General features: G+C 52.3%; 1 protein-coding gene across 1 annotated transcript in view; it reads right to left on the minus strand.

Moving 5' to 3' along the window:
* Positions 1 to 23,278, minus strand: part of Glt1d1 (glycosyltransferase 1 domain containing 1) — an 87,079-nt gene that overhangs the window by 34,345 nt on the left and 29,456 nt on the right. The window contains exons 4-6 of the mRNA XM_023720574.1: positions 15,466 to 15,517; positions 3,862 to 3,898; positions 1,588 to 1,644 (exon numbers count right to left, since the gene is read on the minus strand). Of these exons, the coding sequence (XP_023576342.1) occupies positions 1,588 to 1,644; positions 3,862 to 3,898; positions 15,466 to 15,517 (146 nt within the window). The remainder of the gene's footprint in view (positions 1 to 1,587; positions 1,645 to 3,861; positions 3,899 to 15,465; positions 15,518 to 23,278) is intronic.

A 23,278-nucleotide genomic window follows, 5' to 3' on the forward strand; every position in this document is an offset into this window, starting at 1 on the left:
AAGAAGAAGAAGAAGAAGAAGAAGAAGAAGAAGAAGAAGAAGAAGAAGAAGAAGAAGAAGAAGAAGAAGAAGAAGAAGAAGAAGAAGAAGAAGAATGTTTAAAGGTAAAAGACAGAGAAAACTGGCTAGGATTTAATTGCTTGTTTTTATGGGGTGCCAGGGATCTGAGAGCACAGAAGCCCTGTCACCGAGCCACACCTCCAGCCTGCTCCTCTTGGGGCCAATGTTTGTATTTCTACCCAAGGATCAAACTGTCCAGTGTGCAGGCCTCATCCGAGACATCAAACACACGTACATGCACCAGACCTCTTACAGGAGAACACTGAGAGCTGAACCCGAAGGGCCCACCAGCGCACCGGCAGGAGAGCGGGTAGCTTACAATGAGCCCGCACGTGGAACACCACACTGCAGGAGCAGAGGCAGCCACAGATGTCCTCCACAGGAGGGGGAGACGTCCCAGACACGCCACGGCACAGAGAGAGCCAGCCGGAAGCCAGCGCTCGTGGGGAGCCCTTCAGTGACTGAGAGCAGGTACAGACACGGAGGGCACCTGAGCTGGGGACAGTGTGAGTCACAGAACACAGCCCACCAGGAGGGCGCTGGGCACCTGGAGGACAAGGCCGGGAGCTCACTGGACTCTACACCCCAGACCGTGCACCTCCCACTTGGCACTTCCCCTAGAAAGTCAAAAGGCCAACCCTGCTCTCGTGGACACGGTGGACAATGGGCAGGCTAGGGCAGTCAGGAACACTTTGTTTTCTTTTTGTCTTTTAAAAGTCTTGCATATGAGAAGATCCCACTAAACATGAATAGCCTTTCTCTCTGGGAATGAGATTTCAAGAGATTTCATCTCACGTCTTTCCCTCACTTCTCACCTTTCCCCAGTAGCCTTGGTTTCTGTTTTGTTTTTGGTACTGGGGACTAAATGCAGGGTGCTCTAACACTGAGCTACACCCCAGCCCTTTTGAGACAAGGTCTCACTACGTTGCTCAGGCTGGCCTTGGGCTTGTGATTCTCCTGCCCCAGCCTCCTTAGTAGCTTGGGCCACAAGCATTCGCCCCCATGTCATTGGAATTAATAGTAGAATGGTGAATGCTTAGACCATCATTTGACAAAGAGCAAATGTGACATGGGGTGATGCTCAGTGCTGAGAATAGCATCCGGAAGGCCAAGGCCCCAAGACTGTCTGCCCTGCTGTCCTCAGGAGCCTGGGTCCACCCAAGGTGCCGAGGGCAGCAGGGCTGTCTGCTCTTCTGGCCAGGCTGTGCACTGTTCTTGCTCATGATGTCACTTCCTGTCACACTCATGCTCATGACATCATTTCCTGTTGCCTTGTTCTTGCTCATAACGTCATTTCCTGTTGCCTTGTTCTTGCTCATAATGTCCTGCTATCCTGCTTCCCCCCACACTCATGGAGTTACTTGCTGCTGCCCTGTTTCCCGTTCACAACATCACTTCCTGCCACCCTGTCCTGTTCATGACATCACTTCCTGCCACCCTGTCCTGTTCATGACGTCACTTCCTGCCTCTGGCCCTGGATCTGGATTTCCCAAGACCTCAAGCAGGACAGGATCTGGGCCACCTCACCTGCACGCTGGAGGAAGCTGTTCCAGTCAAAGGCTGCATTTGGTGTTGTTGCGATTCCTGGTCAGAGGAAAGAAAGAAAAGTCACTTTTTGGAGCTGCTGGTATGCAGCCATTATAGTGGCAGAAGTTCCAGTTCTCTGCACTTGTGGGAGTCCCTAACCCCAGCCAGGGGCTTTAAAGTGAGCCCAGATTCTAAGAGCATCAACCCCTTCCCATTCCTCCAGGACGGTGCCACACTGCTCGGAGCCACACCGACCTTAGGTCCCTTCCAAAGACATTTTTTCTTTTGAGACAGAGTCTGGCTGTGTAGTCCAGGCTGGCCTCAAATTCATAGCAACCATCCTGCCTCAGTCTCCCGAGGGCTGAGGTTACAGGTATGTGCCACTACCAGCAGCTAAAAGTGCACTATTTTTTTATGTATTTAGCGCAGGGTCTACAGGGACACATAGTGACCCTCCGGTGTTCAGCCACCCAAGCGCTGGGATTACAGGTGTGCACCACCACGCCCAGTCTCAACTGCCTTCTCAGAGTGCCCCCGGGGTGGAGCCAGCGAGGCATGCTGAGGATTGAACCCTGGTCCCTGCGTCTGCTGAGGCAGGTGCTTTATTCCGCTGAGCTATCTGGCCGGCCCTTAAAAGGGCACTTTTAAGAAGGTTTCTAAAACATCAGCAACTGAACTCTCACAGCCCTGGGTAAAGATTATCAAAACTCCTGACCTCTGCCATCACCAAATCACGCCCAGGTGGATTTGTTTGCTATGTCTATGTTGTTCTTGGAAAATGAAGATTTTCAAACCTAGACAATTCACAGGCAACACCCGACAGACTGTCTTGAGAAGCTGAGAAGTTTGGTCATCTCGCCACCTGGGGAGCACACACAGCATCTGCCCCGGGGGACGCAAGGACAGCCGCCCACGGATAGTGGCCAGGGACTCTAACAAGCTAGACATAACCCCAGCATCCGGGAGGCTGAAGCAGGAGGGTCAGCCTGGGTTCAAGGCCAGCCTGGACTACATAGCGAGACCTATCTCAAAAAAATAATAAATAAAATAAAATAAAATAGCAAAAGCTCAATACTATTTTCATGTCCTGATTGCATTTTGCCCTGTCCTAACTCATGATGTCTTACAACACTAAACATGGGCCTCTTCTAATTAAAAATTAAAATAGAATCAAATAAGGTATTTATATTAAATTTAAATTTGTTCAAAAAAGTCAAAATCAGTTAAAACCACCACATCTTACATGAGACTAAAAAGATGACTTGTGACTGGATGTGGTGGCACACACCTGAATCCCAGCACCAGGGAGGCTGAGGCAGGAGGACTGCTGCGAGTCTGAGGACAGCCTGAACTGGGTAGTGAAACCCTGTCTCAACAGGACAAAAAAATAAAATAAAATAAAGTAAAAATATGACTTGTAAGAGTCAAAAAAAAAAAAATATGACTTGTGAGCAACGACTAGGGCAGTGAAGGCAAGCCTTCCGGAACTTGCAGTTCTGCAAACAGCCCCTGCTGCACTAGGCGGCTCGGCTGGATCCGGAGCAATTTATAAAATAATTCTCCAGCAGAACACAAAACAAACAAAAAGAACATAGTGGCACAAATGAAAAGGTACTGAAGGAAGCATCAAAATTAAACTGGCTAAAAATGCTACAAATGAGGACAGATGAATGCTGAAAGCTTCGGTGGTACAAAACACCCCCTTACAGAGGAGAGCCGGCCGGTGGGGAGGGACAGCTGCGCCTGGCAAACTGGACCCTGGGCGGGCTGCTCCTCCGCCTGCTCGGCTCACACCACCCCAAGCTGGAAGGCAGGGGCTGCGGCCGGGCCGGCAGCTCAGCCAGTCACTCTCCCTGAGGGCCAGGACGCCACCATGTGGCCCTGGGGACCAACACCGAGATGCTGTGCCCGGGCTGCCTCCTGGTCCTCGCGGAGCTTCTACTCAGAGGCAGATTCTTGCTAATTCACCCAGGCAGGACTTGAACTCGCAACCCCTCAGCCTCAGCCTTCCTCGTACTGTGTCTTGTGTTTAGGCAGCCCCAGCAGGCACGTGACTCCCACTGGGGCAAGGGCGCCGGACGTGGGTTTTTATTGTTCTTCTGCGACTTCTTCTCATCTTCCGTTCCAGATTTAGAAACTGTACTGATTTGCTGTTATTAAAGTAAATCTCAGGCTCTCTGTCACCCGTAAACATTCCCATATGCATCTCTAAAGGATGCATTCTGTTAAAGTGTGATGTAAACTGTACATATGTGTTACATATAAAATTCTTACCTTGACTCTGCACGTAGATCTTACCCTTGGCATGCGGCTTTATAAAGGAGAGAAAGAGAATAGGTCAGTGTGACAGTGCATCTTCCGCTTCTTAGAAATGAAGCAAGGCATTAAAAATCCTGGTAGGAAACCAGTCTGGTAATGCCGCACTCTGCCCAGTGCAGGCTCAGCAGCCTCTAGGGCCCGGGGCGGCCTCTGCTCCAGCAGGCTTTGGCCCGAGAAGCACAGCTCCGCGAGGGGCTAAGCGTCCTGTGGCTGGTGCCTGAGTTAGTGTGGCAGCTGCTGGGCTCAGCAGGCCGGGGCCAGAGCCGTGGGGACACATGGGCTCAAGAGGAAAAGTGTCCCCCGTGTAGGACCAAAGATTCAGGGAGACCGGGGCGAGTCAGGAGCAGAAGAGGAGGAGGAAGAAGGGAAAAAAAGACAGGAAGAAGGAACCAGTGTCGAATGTGGTGGGAAACCAGAAGGGAGCCAAAGAGGGGCAGCTTCCTGCCTGCGGGAGGTCGGGCTGACCTCGGGACGGAGCCCAAGGGTGGCGGGGCCTGCAGGGAGAGGCGGCACTGCAGGGGCTGCCAGTGACCTGCCGCCTGCTGGTGTTTCCCGGGGAAACCACACACACACACACACACACACACACACACACACTCTACATGGACACCGGGGGTGACGGCGCACACCTGTGATCCCTGCCCAGGGGGGCTGTGGCAGGAGGGCCGCGCCAGCCTGGACAGCACAGCGAGAGCCTTTCTCAAGAAAGGCAAACTAGAAAAGCTACTAGAGAGGAAAGAAGCGTTTCTCCAACTCACTGCGAAATGCGGGAGAAATCTTCAAACTCAGAGTTAGACGCAAAGATAGAGGCAAGAGGAGGGTGAGTCAGCCACCCTGCAGTGACAGGGAGGGCCTGCAGGTGCCAAAGGCTGTCTCTTTTTGTTTTTGTTTTTATGTGTGTGAATCTGGTATTGTCTTTGATGTTTTGTTTGTTTGTTTTTGAGGGTCTTATTATGCATCCCGGGCTGACCTCAAACTCAAGACAATACTGCTTCAGTGTCCCCAGAGCTGGGATTACAGGAGCGCGCCCCACCTCTGGTGACTGGGTCTCTTAAATGACCAAAATATACTCATTTCCATGAAAATGTCCAAAACAAGCATTTTTGTGTCCCGTGACTCAGATATTCTAGACATACGCATGAACGGCTAAGTTAGCGAGCTGGTGGAGGTCACAGAAGTCTGAGCCCCACCATGGCAGCACGCGTGTGCATGTGCGTGCGTGTGTGTGGCGGCAGTGTGGCCCTGGCACTGCGTGGGGTGTGCTGGCCCGCGCTGGCCTTACCCCAAGCCAGGCTTACAGTCAGGGGTGAGTGGTGGGGGGAGGCTAAGGGCCACGCAGCCTCCCTGAGGGAGGGTCAGGTGGTCCTGGGGAGACGGAGACCAACGGTCCGCAGAGAGCGGCTACCAGAAGCCGGCACACACACGCGATGCTCGGTTGTTTTGGGATTGGCGCAGCATCCCATTTCATGTCTAATTTTGAACCAGAGGCTTTCAAAACTCCAGGTAGAGGCCCTAGAACTAGCAAGCCTTAGAAATGTTTCAAAAATCCTTTCCCTACCAGGCAAGCTCTAATGGGAAAGGAAAATGGCTAGGGCCACACCTCCCGGGCCCTCCTGCCTCTCAGAGCCGTTCTTCTCCTTGCCTCTTCTCCAATAGATTGTCCTACTCTTGAAGAAAGAAGAAAAGGACCAGCAGCAACATGGGAAATCTGGAGCTAAGGTTGAACATCCTCAAACATTCCAGCAGCTAAATTACGATTGCACTGAAAGCTGGGGAGGCCTCAGGGACGCGGGGCGCTTGAGCTCGGCTCCCCTGTGCTCCCTCCAGGCCCTGGCTGGGAAAGCCCAGCAGGAGGAGGCAAAGCTCTGAAGCAGACCATGGCCTGGCAGCCTCAAGGCAGCGCCAGGCTCTACAGCGATGGGTGGACTCGGTGAGCTCGCCTCTCGGAGGAGAGCCGGGAGTCTGTGGTCCCCTCACTGTCTACATCAGAAGTGCACCCCGCGGCTAGGCCCATGCAGACCTGAAAGGCTCCTTTCCAGGGCTCTGACCCTCCCGCCCACCAGACGCGTAACTGTGGCTCAGCCCAGCGGTGAGATGGAGCTCACCAGAGGTGGCGAGGGCTTGTCGGTCATGCTGCTCAATGCTTGTTACCTATTCTGCAGGCTTATTTCTCTAAATCCTACTGAAAACCAGAAAAGATGAGTGTGGCATCTGGCACAGACCCTGAAAACATATCTCTTAGGATAGTTAGCATCTTATCTGAGCAAGTCCCAGGATAGAGTCTCGGTCTGAAAGCAACATAGGCTGAGTCCTTTCCAAACATCAGGCTGAAAGGAATGAAGCCGAAGCCGCACGGCCCAGCATAGGGACTCCGAGAAGCGCAGGGCGCACCACAGCCATGCCAGCGCGGGCTCCCCTTCCCTGCAGCCTGTGCTGCCTCCCGCTCTGAGAGGTGCAACTGTGCCCAGGGCTAAGAAGCACTGTGCAGCAGAGGACAGGAGCAGCTGCTTTGGGGTGGGGGCGCGCTGGGTCTTGGGGTGCAGCCAGCTGCACCCAACAGTCCTGGGCGATGGGGATCACAGAGACACCACACAGTCCTGGCTACACAAGGTTCAGGGCCAGCTACCTCGCCAGGCTGGGGGTCGGCCATCTGCCCGGTGGGTCATCAGGCAGGCAAATGAAGACAAGGTCCCAGCACCCAAGGGAGCAGGAGGTGTGTGTGGCAGGACAGCCCCCTCCAGGCAGTGGCATAAATAACACGGATTAAAATGCATGGGATTCGTCTCTGCTTCTTTACAGTCCAGCTACCGGGAAGTGTAGTCGCACCTGCCGCCCACCTGCAGCATGGCTGTGTCCTGTTCCTACGAGACAGCTGTGGCCCTGAGTCTGCCTGCACTCACGAAAACCCAGCTTCGGAAAGCACAAGTGCCGGCCCGTGCTTTTAGTTACTGTTGCTTTCGAAATCACAAAATCAATGAGAAGCAAGTTCCACGAGCCTTTCTAATCTGGGATTACTGAAACTGAACCCCAGCTGATAATAATTAGGTAGAGGAGCTGAGCTGTGACCCCGGCTGAGCCCGCCCCCGGAGCCAGAGAACACAGAATTAAAGGCCAGAGCTCTGTAACGCAGGACCAGGCTTAACTGCTCGAAAACTGGATCCTTCTTCACAACACACAAATAAAAATAGTCTCTCAATGCAAATCTATCTGAAATAATCCTATGAATGTAGGGGAATAGTACATTTTTATATGTATGTCTATTTATAAAAAATAATCAAGACTATTGAGCTGAACTTTGAGAAAATCATACACACCAGCAAAGTACAAGCAGGTAGTGAGCCCCCCACGAGAACTGTGGGCATCAGAACTGTAACCATGAACTAATAAAAAAATAAAAATTTTAAAGGCTGGGACGTGGCTCGGCAGCATAAGCACCTGCCTGGCAAGTGCAAGGTCTTGAGTTCAATCTGTCTGAGTTCAATGAGAACCAAACTGTCTCATTGCTATTTGTTTCTCAATAAAACTTAAAAAACAAAAATTCTGGAAGATTTACAATAATGGGCACATTTTAAAAGATTACTTAAAATTCTTTTAATTTCTAATAAGGTCAATTGCTTGTTTTATGGTCCTAAATTAAAATTTGTATGAAAATACTTTGATATTTAACAAACAAATGCAGAGGCTTGGAGTACAGATATCAAGTCTGCATCTTGTCCTCTGAATAGCTACTATGAAGGCAACAGTATGCAATGTATTAATTATTGTAACTGTCCTACTAACCTGTTTTGAAACTTTCTCTTTGCTATTTTTTTCATTAAAATGAATAAAAAATAAAAGCAAAAAATTAAATTAAATTAACTAAAAATAAAAAAAATTAAAAATTAAAAAGGTCTTGTCCTAAAAGAGCAGTCTAACAATTTTTAAAGCACAAAAGAATAAATGTTTAGGACTAAAGAGATAGCCCAGTGGCATAAATCTCTGACTGGCAAGACTAAGGTCCAGAGTTTAATCCCCAATACCAAAAAAATTCAGAACATTAATCCCCCACAAAAAAGAATGCCTAAAATGACACAAAGCAACTTCGAATGCAACTTTAACACGCAGCCCGCCACTTTCAGCTATGAAGCTGAGTGATCATGTTCACAATGGGACTGCAACTCCTCGTGGCCAGGGGCGTGGACATATGTGTGGCCGTCCCACATGTGGCTGACGTCACCCACCACTGCTGGTGCGAGCCACATGATAGGACAGTCGTGCATGCACCATGGAGGTCCAGGCTGGGGGGGAGCAGGCCACCCCTTCGTCCACGAGCCTTCCGACAGTGCCTCTCCCACCTTAATCCAAACTGAGCTATTTGTGCTGCCTTCCCCGTGGCTTTCCAGTACTCTGTGACCAGAGGGGGAGGATCTTCTGAGGACAGACAGACATGCCTGTGACCGGCCACTGTTTGGGACATGTCAGCCACGGGGTCCCCGCACATCTGCAATGGCACCTTTCTGTTGAGAAGGCAGTGTGAGGGCTGCTCTCTAAAGCCCCCATTTTTGCTTGAAATCTCCAAATCGTCATCGGCAGCAACCATTGCCAGTCGTTGTTCTTTAGGCATCTGGCAAAAGTCGGGCAGCCTGGTCTGTGCCCAGGGCCTCCCCAGGTGTCTGTGGCAGGGGCAGGTGGGCGGGGACTGTCCGCGGACCCCACATGCTGCTGCATGTAGCTCTGTCCGGCACCTGAACAGCAGCAGGCTTGCACCTGCCTTGCCCCACGAAGGGCATCATAGTGGCACCAGTGTGAGCGCCCGGGGACGCTGGCACCGCCAGCACTGTCCCACAGGGACAAGCCTTGGCAGGGGTCTATCTCATCACCGCCTTTCCCATGGGCAAGAAGCAAGTGTACTAATTTCCTAGGAAAAGTAAGGGGTGTGAGAGGGTCCCCAGTGCCTACAGACCCATCTGGGGACCACAGATTGAGGTGACCCCACCCAGAAGCCGGAGGGAGTCGGCCGCACAAGGGCTAGGTGGAGCCAGGAGCTTGAGGGTCCTGTCGGTTCTCCATTCTGAGAACCACAGGGCACTTAGCTGCACGCCGGCTGGCTGCAGGGCCAGGGCAGGAACGGCCTCACCCAACGGAAGACGGAAGACGCTGCCTGCGGCTTTCTCTGGGTCCTGGGGTCACGCTTTGCTCTCTTTCCACACACCACGCTGGCTCTGCCCAGCCCAGCCCAGCAGAGTGACAAAAACAGCAGGAAGGAATCTGCAGCCGGTCTGCTGGGACGAGTCACTGTGGTCTGGGCGCTGCCTGCCTGCCCACACCGTCTACTCGTGACTGAACACACAAACCATGAAGTGAACATATTTTTTTCTTTTTTCCACTTTGTCTTCATTTTCCCAGTTTTAAAATTAAACAATAATTTATTTAGTTATTTATTCATTTATTTCGCACACAGTCTCACTACACAGCTCAGGCTCACAGTGATCTTCCTGGCTGAGCTTCCCCAGTGCTGGGAGTACAGGCGTGTGCCACCCGTACACGGGTTTCAGTGGCCTGCTCGGAATTTGGCACCCGGGATCGAACTCCGGTCCTTGCACCCGCAGGCAGGCACTCAGACCGCCGAGCTATCTGCCCAGCTCCTCTTCATCTCTTTGTCATGATTGTCTGCTCCTGCTTTTATGTGAGTATGAACACTGGTTCTAGTTGGTTGTCCTGTTGCTGTTTGCTCTTCCATCTTGAACTCTTCTCTTTTTATCAGTTTTCCTAAATTTCCTGTGACCCTCCTTTGTCCCCGACCTTGCTCCTGACCTCCTCCTCGGCTATTTCTCTACTTCCCCGCCACACACGCCCCTTTTCCGTTTCCAGCCCTGAGGGTAAAATCCACATGCTGAAGGTATATTCTCTGCGTATAGCTTTTTCACTTGTTTTTAATTTTGTTTTATAACCCTAAATAGTTCACACGGTTGAAGGTGGAAAGTTAGGACTTAGCCCAGTTTGTACCCTTCCAGGCTGCCCTCCTGTGGTTACCGCTGACTGCACTGCTTCATGAAGGCATCATAACTGTTCTAGTCACTTGTTCCTGGTGTGTCGCGACGGAGACTGCCACAGGGTCACAGAAAGTGCTGCAGGCCAGAGCTGAGGCACCAGGAGCCAGGCGCAGTAGGCTGCGCGGTGAAGGGGCAGGAGTTCTAACTCCTGATGAAGTGAAGAGGTCGGAGCTCACAGCACACTTATAAGCCGAAAAGCCAGCTGCGCCTGGAGAACACCTCCGAGAAACAGTCATTCCTAAGGGTTCCAGGTGTCGGCAGTAAGGCCGCCTGCCGTAAACAACTACTAGCATCGACCCAGGCATTAAACTAAAAAAATAGAAAAAGACACTTAGGCAAGATGCCACCCCAGGCCTCCGGCTCACTAAATGCCGGCACTGAGGTGGAAGAATTCAAAAGGGACCCGCGTGGGTGATGATGACAGAGTGACAAAGCAGATGAACGAGGCTCTGGTAAAAACCAAATCAGAGGGACTGGGCACATGGCCTGGCGGTCTAAGCGCCTGCCTGGCAAGTGCAGGACCCAGGCTTGACCCCCAGTACCACATGCCGTGCTGGCCCCAGAACCCTGGGAACACCATGCTGGCCACAGAAACCAAGTGTGGAGGCGCACGCCCGTAATCCCAGTACTGGGGGCGCTGAGGCAGGAGGATCACTAGGAGTCCAGGCTGCATAGCAAGACCCTATACCAAATACATACATAAATACAAAATCAAATCAGAAATGCCTCTCAGAGATGGTGACCACATTGAAAGACAAGCCTTACTCAACCTAATCAAAAAAAGGAAAACACTCAAGTCTCTGCAAGTAAGGATGGAAAGGGAAAAATCACAACAGATCCTGCAGAAATCCAAAAGATTAATACCTACTTTGAAGGGTCAGCCAAATGGCTCAGCAGATTAAAGCGCCTGCAAGTAGGCTCAGGGGCCAGTGGTTCAATCCCTGGGCCTGCCATACAGGCCTCGCCCCCTGGGTGCACTGAGATGGCAGTTAAGACTGGGCATGGTGGCATGCACCGGTAATGGTAGCTCTTGGGAGTCTATAAACAGGCAGGCACTATGAGTCTAATCTAGTAGTGAGACCCTGAACACCCTGTGGACCCTTCCCTAAAAAACAAAATAAATAAAATAAAAACAAAAAACCTATTTTGAGAACCTGTCTCCTAATAAGATGGAAAATATAAGAAGAAATAGAAAGATCCCTAGATACATATAAATTACCAAAGATGAATCAAGAAGATATAAAAATTCTACATAAACCTACATCAGTCAATGAAATGACAAATGAAATTAAAAACCTATCAATAAAGAAAAGCCCATGGCCTGCCTGGTGGATTTACTGCTGACTTCTACAAAACAATTTAGAGAAGACCTAATGCCATTACTTTTCAAGCTCTTTAGTGAAATGTAAAGAGAGCAATACTCCCAAATTCCTTCTTAAAACAAGCATTACCCTGAGATACCAAAAGCAGAGAAGAATACAACCAAAAAAGAGAAGTACAGCCCCATCTCCCTAATGAACACAGATGCAAAAACCCTCGGCGAGACACTGGCACACAGACTGTGCAAATCATCAAGAAGACTATTTGCCACGACCGAGTAAGATTCGGCTGAAGGCTGCAGGCCTGGCTCAACGTAGGCAAGTCAATAACTGTGCCACACTGGTAGAGCCAAGAATAAAACCATCTCAGTAGAAGCAGAAAAAGCATTTCACAAAGTCCAGCACCCATTCATGAAAAGGCCTTCCAGAAAATTAACAGACGATCTTAATCTCCACCTGATAAAAGCCATCTTTGACAAACCAAGTGCCAACATCATACTAAATGGACAAAAACTGAAGGCTTTCACTCTAAAATTAGGAGCAAGACAAGGATGCCCACTATGGCCACTCCTGTTCAAGACAGTTCTGGAAACATTAGCCAAGGCAATGAAGGAAGAGAAACAAATACAAGGAACAAAGATCAGAAAGGAAGAAGTTAAATTATCGTTATTTACAGATAACATGATACTCTACATCGAAGACCTCAAGAACTCCACCAAATGACTTGGAGACTCAATGACGGAATTCAGTAGTGTGGCTGGATACAAAGTCAGCATTCAAAAATCAATAGTATTGATTTTGTTAATATATTTTCTGTTATCTGTACACAAATAACAAACTCACTGAGAGAGAAACTAGGTTAAGTGTATCTTTCACAATAGCATACAAAGAATGAAATATCTAGCAACCAATGTAATAAAGGAAGTAAAAGACCTTTACACTGAACACTATAGAACTCTGAAAAAGGAGACTGAAGAGACTGTCAGAAAATGGAAAGATAACCCTGTTCTTGGGAAGGAGGAACCAATATAGGGAAAATGGCCACAGTCCCAAAATTGTCATACAGCTTTCGTGTAACCCCAGTCAAAATGCTATTAATATACCTCACAAAATGAGAAGAAAAAAATCCTAAAATTCATTTGGAACCAAAAGAAGCCAAGAAGGGCTGGGGAGGTGGCTTAGCAGTCTAAGTGCCTGCCCAGCAAGTGCAGGGACCTGGATTTGATTCCCAGTGCTGCATGCTGCGCTGGCCTGGAACCCCAGGCATGCTGCGCTGGCCACCAAAACTGGATGTGGTGGCGCATGCCGTGATCCCAGCGCCGGGGAGGCCGAGACAGGAACTGCGTAGGAGACCCTGAATAGAATAAATAAGTAAGTAAATAAATAAATAAAACATGAAAGAAACCTAGACGAGCAAAAGCAGTTTTAGGCAACAAAGGCCAGGCAGGGGGTGAAACAGAAAGATTATTTCCATGTCAGACCAAAAATTGGAACAAAATTTATTAATAGAGCTGGCGCCTAAACACCCGATCCTTACAGATCAGAAACAAGTTTGGCCTCTTTCTTTGCTTCACCTCTGCTTAAATAGCGCCTTGGTTTCCATGGTAACCTGGATGGAGTGGCGTGCACAGACAGTTCTTTGTAATTAGTTCTGTTTTCCTCTTTTTTTCCCTCTCTCTCTTACCTCTTTACCAACAACCTATCAAAGGTAAGAAAGGACTGAAGAAGTGACAACATTTTAACAAGGGTAGCAAAAGAGTGACAGCATCCTAACAAGGGTGGGGAAGGCTAAACTAGATCTTCTTTTGCTAGGATAAAATTAACCCATTGAGAGCTGCCATCCTCTACACTAGCCTCACAATTCCTGGCTTGAAATTATATTACACAACAGCGCAGTTCTAGCAAACAAGCAGAAACAGGGACTGGAGCCAACTAAAGGTAGGAACAATTCCAAACACACTTAGCCACCTTATCTTTGATGAAAGGGCCAAACACGACCATTGCAAAAAAGGTAGCCTCTTTAATAGGCAATGCTGGAAAAGCTGGCTTTCCACATTCTGAGGATTAAAACTGGACTCATATCCTAAACCAAAATTGCAATGGATCAATGAGCTAAATATTAAAACAGAAACATGAAATCTGCTGGAAGACGGGCTAGGTAGAGCTCTTGAGATTGGTTCAGGCAAAGACTTTAAGAACAAAATACCAATCACATATGAAATATCACAAAGAATCAACAACTGGGACCTCATTTCATAAAAAGTTTTGCAGAGCAAAAGAAACCTCTGACAGAATGAACGAGAACAGCTTTTCCGCCTGTTCCTCAGACAGGGGACTAATATCTACAATATATAAAGATCTCAAAATACCAGACCTCCCCAAATTTAAGGACCCAACCCCAAAATGGGCCTGTGAAATAAATGTATTTTCCGATGAAGAAGTATAAATTGCAAATAGGCAGATGAAGAAAGGGTTAACATCATTCTAAAGGTAGGAGGTGAGGCGTCTGCCTGCCGGTTAGTTAGCTCAGCTGTCCAAGTGCCTGCTTAAGCTCAAGCAGCCAGGCTCAGGATACGGTGGTTTGATCCCCAGATCCTCATGCCGTACCAGACCTGCCATAAGGCAACCTGAGCCAGCACCCCCCCGCAAAAAAATCCTTCTCAACTTTACAAAAAAGGGGATGCAAATGTAGGACCATTCTGTGTCTGTATATACAAAATAGTTAGGATAGATATACAGCTACTTTCTCTTAATTCAATGAGAAGAAAGATTTGTACTAGTAGTGTTGGGACAGGCTATCAGGTCTGCATCTTGTACTGTGAATAACCACCACGAAGACAGCAATATGCAATGTATTAATTATTGCAACTGCCCTGTTAATCTGTTTTGAGACCATGTCATTGCTATTTGTTTCTCAATAAAATTCATTAAAAAAAAAAAAAAAAAGACAGGCGTTGAAACAACACTGAGACGCCACCCGCTCCGGGAAGCACGGCTGTCATCAAGAAATCAAGCATGACAAATGCTGGCCCGGCTGCAGAGAAAACAGAGCCCTTCTCCGCTGCTGGTGGGGGTGCAGGCTGGTGCAGCCACTGTGGAAATCAGTGTGGAGACTCCTCAGACAATTGACACCAGAGGCTCCGTTCAGCCCAGCTACTCCCCTTCTCGTAGCTTCCTGGCAGAGTTAAAAGCGCTGCGGCACCGTGATGTATGCACGCCAGCGTTTGCAGCGGCACAATTTACAGCACTACATCTTAGAAACAGGGAGATGCCCAGCAACTGATGAACAGGCGAAGGAGTCTTTTACAATGGAGTACTACTCTGCCCTTAAAAAGGATCGGCTTGAGACATTTCCGGCTAAATGGAAGGTAGGTTCTAGTGTGAGAAACGGGAAGAAAAGGTGCAAATGCAGAGGGGCACAAGTGAGGGGAGAAAGGGCGGAAGCGTCAAGGGAAAAATAAAAGGGAAAAATGGGAAAAAAGCTTTTGCATTCAAATTAGTCGCTCAGATTACCAGAGAGCATACAATTCAACAACTGCTGTTTTATTCCTATCATTTTGTTTAGTGAAATTCTGTATTGTTTCTAATGTTTTTTTTTATTATTTTTAATTCTCTTTAAAAATAAAAAGTAAGCTTATGCAAATAAGGAGAGCAGGACGGATCGAGGGGCGTAAAGGGAATGGGAGAAAACTAGAGGCAGCGTGCCCTGTGTAGGTATGAGGCTCCGGGAAGGCGCGACCATGTGTAAAGTCTAAAATGGACAGAGAAAACAGAAGCGTAGAAGAGGGTTAGAGCACGGACCTAACAAGTCCTGACTCCTTAACACGCTTCCAACAAACAGCTTGGCCCCAGAGAAGACCTCTCCCCCGGGGGATGGCTGCTGCCCGGTATGTGACGCGCCACCACAACCGCAGGAAGCCCGAACGAACATCTCCCAGTCTGAGGACGAGAAAAGAAAACCGACAAAACGTTAGAAGTTTCACTGGTAGGCCATCTTTCTCACGCCACAACTGTATGTAAAATCAGTGAAGTTTTAAGAGTATTTATACATAGAAATAAGACCAGTCACTTGGTGGGGCCACGGGGCTGAAGCATGCCCAGCCCAGGCCCGTCCACGGCGCTCTGCCAGGCCCAGCAAAGCCGCCCACGAGGTCGCGGCTCTGGGACTCCGGCGGCACAAGCAGAAGAGAACACAGACAGACACGTACCCACTGCGTCAGCACCGCCTCCTTCATGGCCTCTGTGAACGCAACAGCAAACCTAGCAAATGAACAAAGATAATGGAAACAATTAGGCCAGAATTCAATTAACACAACTATGAAACAGCGCTTTGGAACAAATCGTGAGAGACAGGGCGAGATGCTGGATTTACAGTGCAATCCATCTTTATTACTCGTGGTCACTGGCCATTAGGTCTGATCTCGATTCGCATCAGAAAAACAAGCCGGGCATGCCAGAGGTAACCCAGTGACGCTCGTGACGTCCCACTTTTCTTGTTCCTTCCATGTGAGGTCATAGAAACAGAGACAAATTTTTCAAACACGGTCAGCACGATGTAGAAGAGTGTCATAGCCATTTGTGTACCCCCATGTTCCCCAAAGCCTCACAAAGCCACGGCTTGGAGGTGGGGTCTGGGAACAGTGACTGAATCTGGTGGGCGACCACTGACCACTGCCGTGCTGGAGGGAGAGGCGGGTCAGAACAGGTGGGCGGGTCGGGGCTGTGACAGAAGCACAGTCCTCCCTCCCTGCCTTCTGCCACTCTGCTTCCTGACCACACGAGGGACAGCCCCTCTCCCAGACCCCTCCTCCCTGGCCGCTGCCCTGGGGCCAGCCAACTGTCAACTACAAACATGAACCAAATTACAGCCCTCTCTTAAGTGCTGAGCTCTGAGCATTTTGTCCCAGCAAACCAGGGAGATGGCTCAGTAGAATAAGCGCTTCCCTGGCAAGCGCAAGGGCCTGGGTTCAATCCCCGGTTCTGAAAAAGAAAAAAAAGTGACTAAGACAGAGAGAAGCAGGCCCTCGTCTGTCTACCCTGAGCGCTGCGGAGCCGGTGACCCACCGGTCACCTTCACAGGGGCAGGCTGCGCTCTGTGCCTGAGAGCCGCCTAGGGCGCCTGCCGGCCACTGCGTCCCGCCCTCGCCAGCGGCAGGGATCGCCACGCAGTTCAGGGGCTCGCTAGCGAATGTGCAGAATGCCAGCGTGAGAGGATGAAGGCGGCTGCGCCCCTCTAATGGCAGCGCAGGAGGACCGGCCAGCCGCCTCTGGGGGGGTGCACGGCCCCCCGGAGGAGCAGCACAAAGACGTTCCTCTTGCCACTTTGAACAAGTCCACCAGCAGCACTTCACACTTTCCACTGGAAGTTGGCAAAATAGTTACAGAGTCCACACGTGCCTTGAGGTAACAAACCCCTAGAAATTCGGATAAAGAAGAATTCGGAGAGGGGACCCGCACTGGCCATACAACACGCTCCAAGTGTAAAAATTAAAATAGAGTTGCCCATGAGAGAAGACAGGAAGAGCAGAGCCCAACCCGAGGCAGGACCCGACCTCAGTGCGGCTGAGACTTCCACGGAGCACGCGCTCGGCTGTGTGGCACGAAGGAGAAGCTTCCTTCCTCGCGGCAGGTGTCTCAGGAAAGCTCACGGAGAGCTGCACCGCTGTGCCTCCGTCGCCGGTCTCCAAGAGCCCAGCAAAGGTTCGCTAAGTGCACAGGCAACGAACTTCAAAGGTGGGTAGATCGGACTGTGCAAAAGCCAGAGTCCCTTCCAAGGTCTCCATTCAGCCCACTCAGGAGAATGAGCTTTTGCCCAGTTCAAGGGGACCTCGTGTTGATGGACCCAGCGGCTTCATCTCCACCAGTCACACATGTCCTCCTGCAGCATGGGCTGCAGGGGCCTCTCCTGCCCCCTGACATGCCTTGGCATGGTCCCCACGATGGGTTCTGGGCACTGGGTCTCAGCTACCCTCCCTGACCCCTCGCCCCAGCACCCCCTTGAGGGGTGCTGCTGTGCTGGGAGCACCTCCCAGTTCCCAAGGTGCACCAGCATTGAACGACTCGCCCCTTCACAGCTCTGACACCCCCACGCTGCACACACTCTAGCACGCTTCCTTCCTCTCTTGATCTCATAAGACAACCGCCCCCTTAGCAAGCCCAACGTGAGGACCAAGAATTCCCAGATCCAGAGACGCGACCTGCATTCCGGCTCTGCCTGCTGCGGGAGCCTAGGATACCCAGCACTCGTAAGTGCAGAGCGTGGATCTTAGTTTCTAAATAACAGACCCCAAAAGAAGGAACGAGGTGTCCTTTGAGAGCTGTCCATAGAAGGGGACAAGGTGCATTTGGGCTAAACCAGGGACATCAGACAGTGCCGGGAAGGAGCAACATGCTCAGAAGGGCAAGCCAGGTCAGCACCACCCAGCCACCAACCTCGACAGGGCCAGGGGCCAAACGTGGGACAGCCTGGACACCAAAGCAAATGCCAGGAATGGGACATCCATAGAAGAAAGTGAGGATCACAGAGTGCTCGGCCCTAGATGCCCCCCGGCCTCACACGTGACACTCACCAGTCAGGAGGACTCACTACCATGGGTTTGTAGCCCAGGGTGATGTCAGGAGGGGGGCCTGGCAGAGGAGCTGGGGCACTGGGGTATGGCCGGCGGGTCTGTCTCCCTCGGCCCCCCTTGATCTCTTTCTGCTCCCTGCAGCCCTGCCGTGGACTGCTCTCCTCTGCTAGGCTGTCCAGCCTTAGAGCCAGGGGACGGAGCCTCCACCCACCAGGAGCCTAAATAAACCTCTTCTAACTTGTAGGTGTCGGGTATGGTATCACAGTAGCGGAAAGTGGCCCTGTTGCTAAGAATAAATTATTCAATACAACAGAGGTGGGGTCAAAAGGACGACTCCTCCTTATCACTGGAATTCCTGGGCATGAATGTAGAAGGTGCCATGCCAACAGGAAGTCACTGTGGGGTGCACTTGGCAGGAGCAAGGGCCGCAGGGAAAGAGCCATTCCGGGGGATCACAACCTGGAGGGTGGGGCTCAGAGGCCCTCTTGCCCCCTCTGCCTTCTTCAAGCCTCTGGGCAGCTGGCAAGGACAGTGCGGAGGGTCAGATCTCACCAGGCTGCACAGTGGGGCCGTGTGACCCTCCTGGCACCAGCCACAGTAGAGGGACGATGGTGGGGCCCAGCCAGGACTCAGCCATCAGCATCCACGAGGAGTGGCTCCCCGTCCTGCCGGAAAGCTGAGAGGAAGCCAGTGAGCTGAACTGTAAGGGGATACACGCCACACTGGGACACTGGGACAGAAGGAAAGGGCCCAAGTAGCCTCAGGGAAAGCCTCAGTTGGAGAAACTTCAGAACGTGGCCAAGTCAAGAACACACACTGTGGAGACTGCTTGCGGCCACCCCGTCCCTTGCTAATACCGGGTGAACGCTTTCTGCTACCGTTTTCCGCGGGAGTGAATGCCGCTGCCGGACTTCTGCAGCCCAAGGACCCGCAGCCAGAGGACACATGATGTGACAGCCTCAGACTTGCCAGAGGGACGAAACAAATCTGGCCCAGCAAAAAGGAGAGCTGAGCTACCACCACCCAGGGGACTGGCTCAGGGCCCTAGAACCACGATTTTACCCCCCGGATGCGTCTCTGGCTGACACTCAGGGACAGTGCTCAGGGACATGTCTGTAGAGAGCTAAACCCATAACTGTGGGATGCACAGGTCCCCGGCTTACTGCAGGAAAGGCAGTGATGCAGGAGTAGGGGGCAGGGCTGCTCACGGCTGTCCCCAGTCCTCCACAGTGCCAGGTCCCCAGCAGGCAGCAGGACCCTGTCCGCATCAGAGGGTAACAGCAGGGACACAGCTCTGACCTCAACTCTGACAGAGGGGTGCAGGACACCTGGGTGGAAACCAGGAGGTGGCATGAAGGGCAAGGGTGAGGATGGCAGGCAGCATGGCTGGGCGTGGTCACTGCCATACCCACAGTGACCCTGGGCTTCAGACACAGCACCCCATGGCCTGGGAGGGCAAAGCGGGGCCAGCAGTCTGGGAGGGCCAGATGGGGCAGGGGTGCTGCAGAGCACGTCACAGTCCTGCCAGGCACGCTGGGGTTACTCCACACCCCCCCCCGATTCTGTACAGAAGGTGCCCTGCCCCCAGGAAGCTTTGGGTGCTTAGCTGTCCAGGTGGCAGTTGCCATTCCGGTTACTCCTGTCTCTTGGACACAGCTGGTCCCTGTGATGTTCATGGTGCAAACCAATCTCCAGCTAACAGGCTTGTCTGCCTCTGCGCTTCCTGCCTGTCTACCCCATAGAAGCCCTAGACCACCAGAGATCAGGGCCTGGTATTCTGGGAATGACCCCAGTCAGGGCCTAAGTAAATCCGCCTCTAGATCCCGGGCACCAGCTCGGTCCTTCTGCGTGCTGTCGCATCTGGGGTGCTGGCCGGGTGGAGCAAGGGCCTCTCCGGGTCCTGATGGGAAGGCGTCCCTGCAGACCGAGACCCCAGAGACCTGGAGGAGGACTGCTAGCTCCCTGCTCCAGCAGCTCACATTGGACCCGAACGGTGGAGGCTGCCTCTGCCTGCCTGGCTGCCTGGTTCTGGTAAGACCCCAGTGGGCCAGTCTGCCAGTCCTGGTCAGTGCCAGCAGAAAAGCCTGACCTTTGCTGGTGAAGGCCACGCTCAGGGCAGGGGTCGGAAGGTCTGACCTCTGCATGCTGCTGAGGGACTGCGCGAGTGCTTGGGACGGACAGAGAAGCGACGCGCCATCCTATCTGCTCCACAGAGAAAGGCACTTCGGGAACTGCAGAGTGGCTGGGGTGGGGGGCAGATTGGCTTCTGGGGCGCCGCAGTCAGGTCACACGGGTGACCCGGCCTTGGTACCAGGGGTCTGGCCGGGACCGGGGCTTGATGGGCTCACATCCCCAAAGGGGAGCAGCCGGGCTGCTGGGCGCTGCCCCTCCTTTGCAGGGCATCCACCCTTTATCCCTTGTGCCATCCTCCGAGGGGACACAGGAGAGCCGGTAGGGAGACAGACTGGGCACAGCCAGGACCAACCCACTGTCTCGGTTACTCTTCTCTCGTTGCTGGGGCAAAATAACCAACACCCAAAATGAAGGAAGGAAAGGTTTGTTTAGCTCACAGGAAGTTTCAGTCCATACTCGGCTGGCTCCAAGGCAGGGTGGCACAGGGCACAGAGCAGCAGTTCATGGCAGTGGAGAAGAGCAAGAGTGTGGCTCCACCTTAGGCAGCTGGCCGGCCTCTCTCCCCTCCTTCCACTGTAATGCAAGTTACCCACCAGGCCCAGGGATCAAAAATCAATCACAAACTCCAGAAGAGGCCCCGTGACCGCATGGGGCTTTGGGACAGCTAGACACCAACCATGACACCCACAGTCCTTGATTGTGTGCAGAAAAACTTCAAGAGAAGATTTCCTGGTGACTCTGGGATGTAGCAACAAAGCCTGGAGAGCGAGCCCTTCCTGCCAGTGTCCTTACCCTGTCTCCTAGCTCAGACCATGTCTGAGCCTCCACCTTGTGTCTCACATGACGAGAAAGCCATGCTAGTTGTCAAAGAGCAAGAGGTGGGGGAGATAGCCCAACAGCACGGCGCCCGCGGGGCAAGCGCGAGGCTTTAAGTTCAACTCCTGGTTCAAGACAGAAAAGCCCACAAGGCCATCTGAGAGGCTCTCAGGTTCAGCCCAGGCCAGAAAGGCTATATCCTGTCTGCCCAAGCACCCTGCGTCTGGGCAGCCTCCTCCTTACATTTGTCAACCCCAGCCGCTGGGCCCACAGCAGCAACACTGCCGCCACCAGCTGTCTCCTGTGTCACAGCCTCCTGCACTCCCAGATGAATTCCCCTGGGCTCGATTTCCATCAGGGGCTAAGAACGCTTCCACCCTGGCCCTGAACCTGTTCGGCTACTGCCACAGGGGTGACACTGTCAGCGACTCCTTGTGACTCTTCAATACTGAAGAACGCAGCTGCATTTTAGATGGCTGATCCTGACGCTCGGGTGAACACAGGCCTCTCCTGACCACGTCCAAAGTGGGACAGTCATGGGACAGAGGGTCACGAAGCCTTGGGTCTGTACCACACTGCTCTCCCAGCAGACCCCAAAGAGGGAGGTGAGATGCCAATAAACAAGTCCAAAGTCACTGAAGTTACCCACTGGAACCCCCACAGAAAGGAAATCCTGCCGCGCAGCTCCTGTGAGCGTGGTGGGCACTTTGTCCCAAGGGACTCCCGCGTAAGCCAGGCCCCACACTGCTTCTGAGAGAGACTCCTCTCCCAGGTAGAAGTGGCATCTCCCCAGCACCATGCCAGTCAGCCTCCCCAGGTTTAACCCTGCACTCTCAACTCCGCCTGTTCCCAGAGAGAAAGATGCTGCCTGCCTCAGCCTGAGACGCAGGCCTAACCCTGAGGGCTCTCCTCCCGGGAGTGCAAACTAAAGACCTGCTCCTGGGCCTGGACCTCACCTCAACCCACACTGCTTTCCACAGGAAACACAGAAGGCCTCCAGCCGCCCGCCAGCCTGACAGCCTGATCGCCTCGGCGCGATCTCCATGCCGTCCACAGTGCAGCCGCGGCCCTGAGTTCTGCAGTTTCCAACCCTCGCACCCCGTGTGGACTGCTCCTCAGCTGCCACAAGGGTGTGGGAACTCTCACACTACTTTCAGGAAGGCTCTGGCCACAGGTCTGGCCGCTTTGGGACAGCCTGTTTCTCTGTCCCTTTCTGCGCCACAAGTCTGTCACTGCCCCCTGGGCCCTGAGGCTGGGCTGGCCACTGTAGGGAGTTGTTGGATTCTCAGGGTTCCCTGGGTAGGAATCACAGTGAGAATGAAGAAAAGACACAAGAGACGTTAGCTGGCTCAGGTGGAGGCTTCCTCTCTCCTAAGCTGAGGAGAGGAGCCTGCCCAAGATCTGCAGAGCGTCTATACTCTCGAGGGGCCGACGCCCCCTTTAACTTGGGCACCACTGGCAGTGAACAAGTGGCGCCAGGCTGTTCACGTGCTCCGAGGCACTCCATGCTTTCAGGCTGGCCGGTCCTGTAAGCACAATTCCTGTCCAGCTTTAGCTGCTCCCTAGGATGGACTGCCTGCCTCTCGTTGTGAAGCTCTACCAGAGCAACCCTCCCTTGCCCCAAGCAGTCCCTGAAAGACTCGGAGTCAACCCCACGTCCAAAGGCTCAAGCCAAAGTGTTTGTAGCTGGCAGACTGCTAACTTCTTCTCTCCCGCCTGTAAGGCCGGATCATGGTCCCTGAGCCGCGAGCACTGCACAACTGCCTCAGTCCTCCACCACCCTCAGCCTGCTGGCCACCGCCAGGCCCTGCTGCATACCTTCCCTTCTTCTGTCTTCCGTGGGCTCCTGTCAGGCCCCTCTCTTTGCAGACACCAGGCCTGGACCCAAAGCTTGACTCACCCGGACCCAACCCCCCTGAGGATCAGCAGCTCATTCCTCCTCCCCGCACTCTGAGTGCTGACACCGAGCTGCCTGCCGGGCAGGCACACAGGCTCTGCAGCAACGTCCAGCAGGAGCCGGTTATGAGGATGAGGCTCCCCAGATGTCTTGGAGCTTCTGGCTTCTATAGAATCTGGACCCTTGAGTCCACAGCAGCAACCATGCTAGCTCGGACTGTCAGCCTGGGGAGCGCCCAGGGCCACCTGTGCCAACACCTGGGGCTGATCACTAAGGGCTGCCCGCCTTTGCCTCCGTTCGCTAACACCCACTGTCTTCTGACAAGGAAAGCTGACAGGCTCACCTTAGGCCGTGACCCCCCTGCCCAGGTGTCCGGATGATACCTGCTGCACTGGACCTCACCCTGCACCAAGGACTCCTATGCTGAAATGCAAGCTCAAGCACTGCACCGGCACCTGTACCCCTGCAGCGAGCTCAGGCTTCGGGCCTGGGTCACCGCCCCTCCCCCCCATTTCCTGTCCATACTGAGAAGACAATAAAAGCTTGTAGGGTCCTGCTGTAAAAAACATAGAATGATTTGTTCTAATGGTGTTTGTAAATAGGATC

The sequence above is a fragment of the Octodon degus genome, unplaced genomic scaffold, assembly GCF_000260255.1.
Source record: "Octodon degus isolate 3935 unplaced genomic scaffold, OctDeg1.0 scaffold00076, whole genome shotgun sequence".
In the NCBI taxonomy this organism is placed as follows: domain Eukaryota; kingdom Metazoa; phylum Chordata; class Mammalia; order Rodentia; family Octodontidae; genus Octodon; species Octodon degus.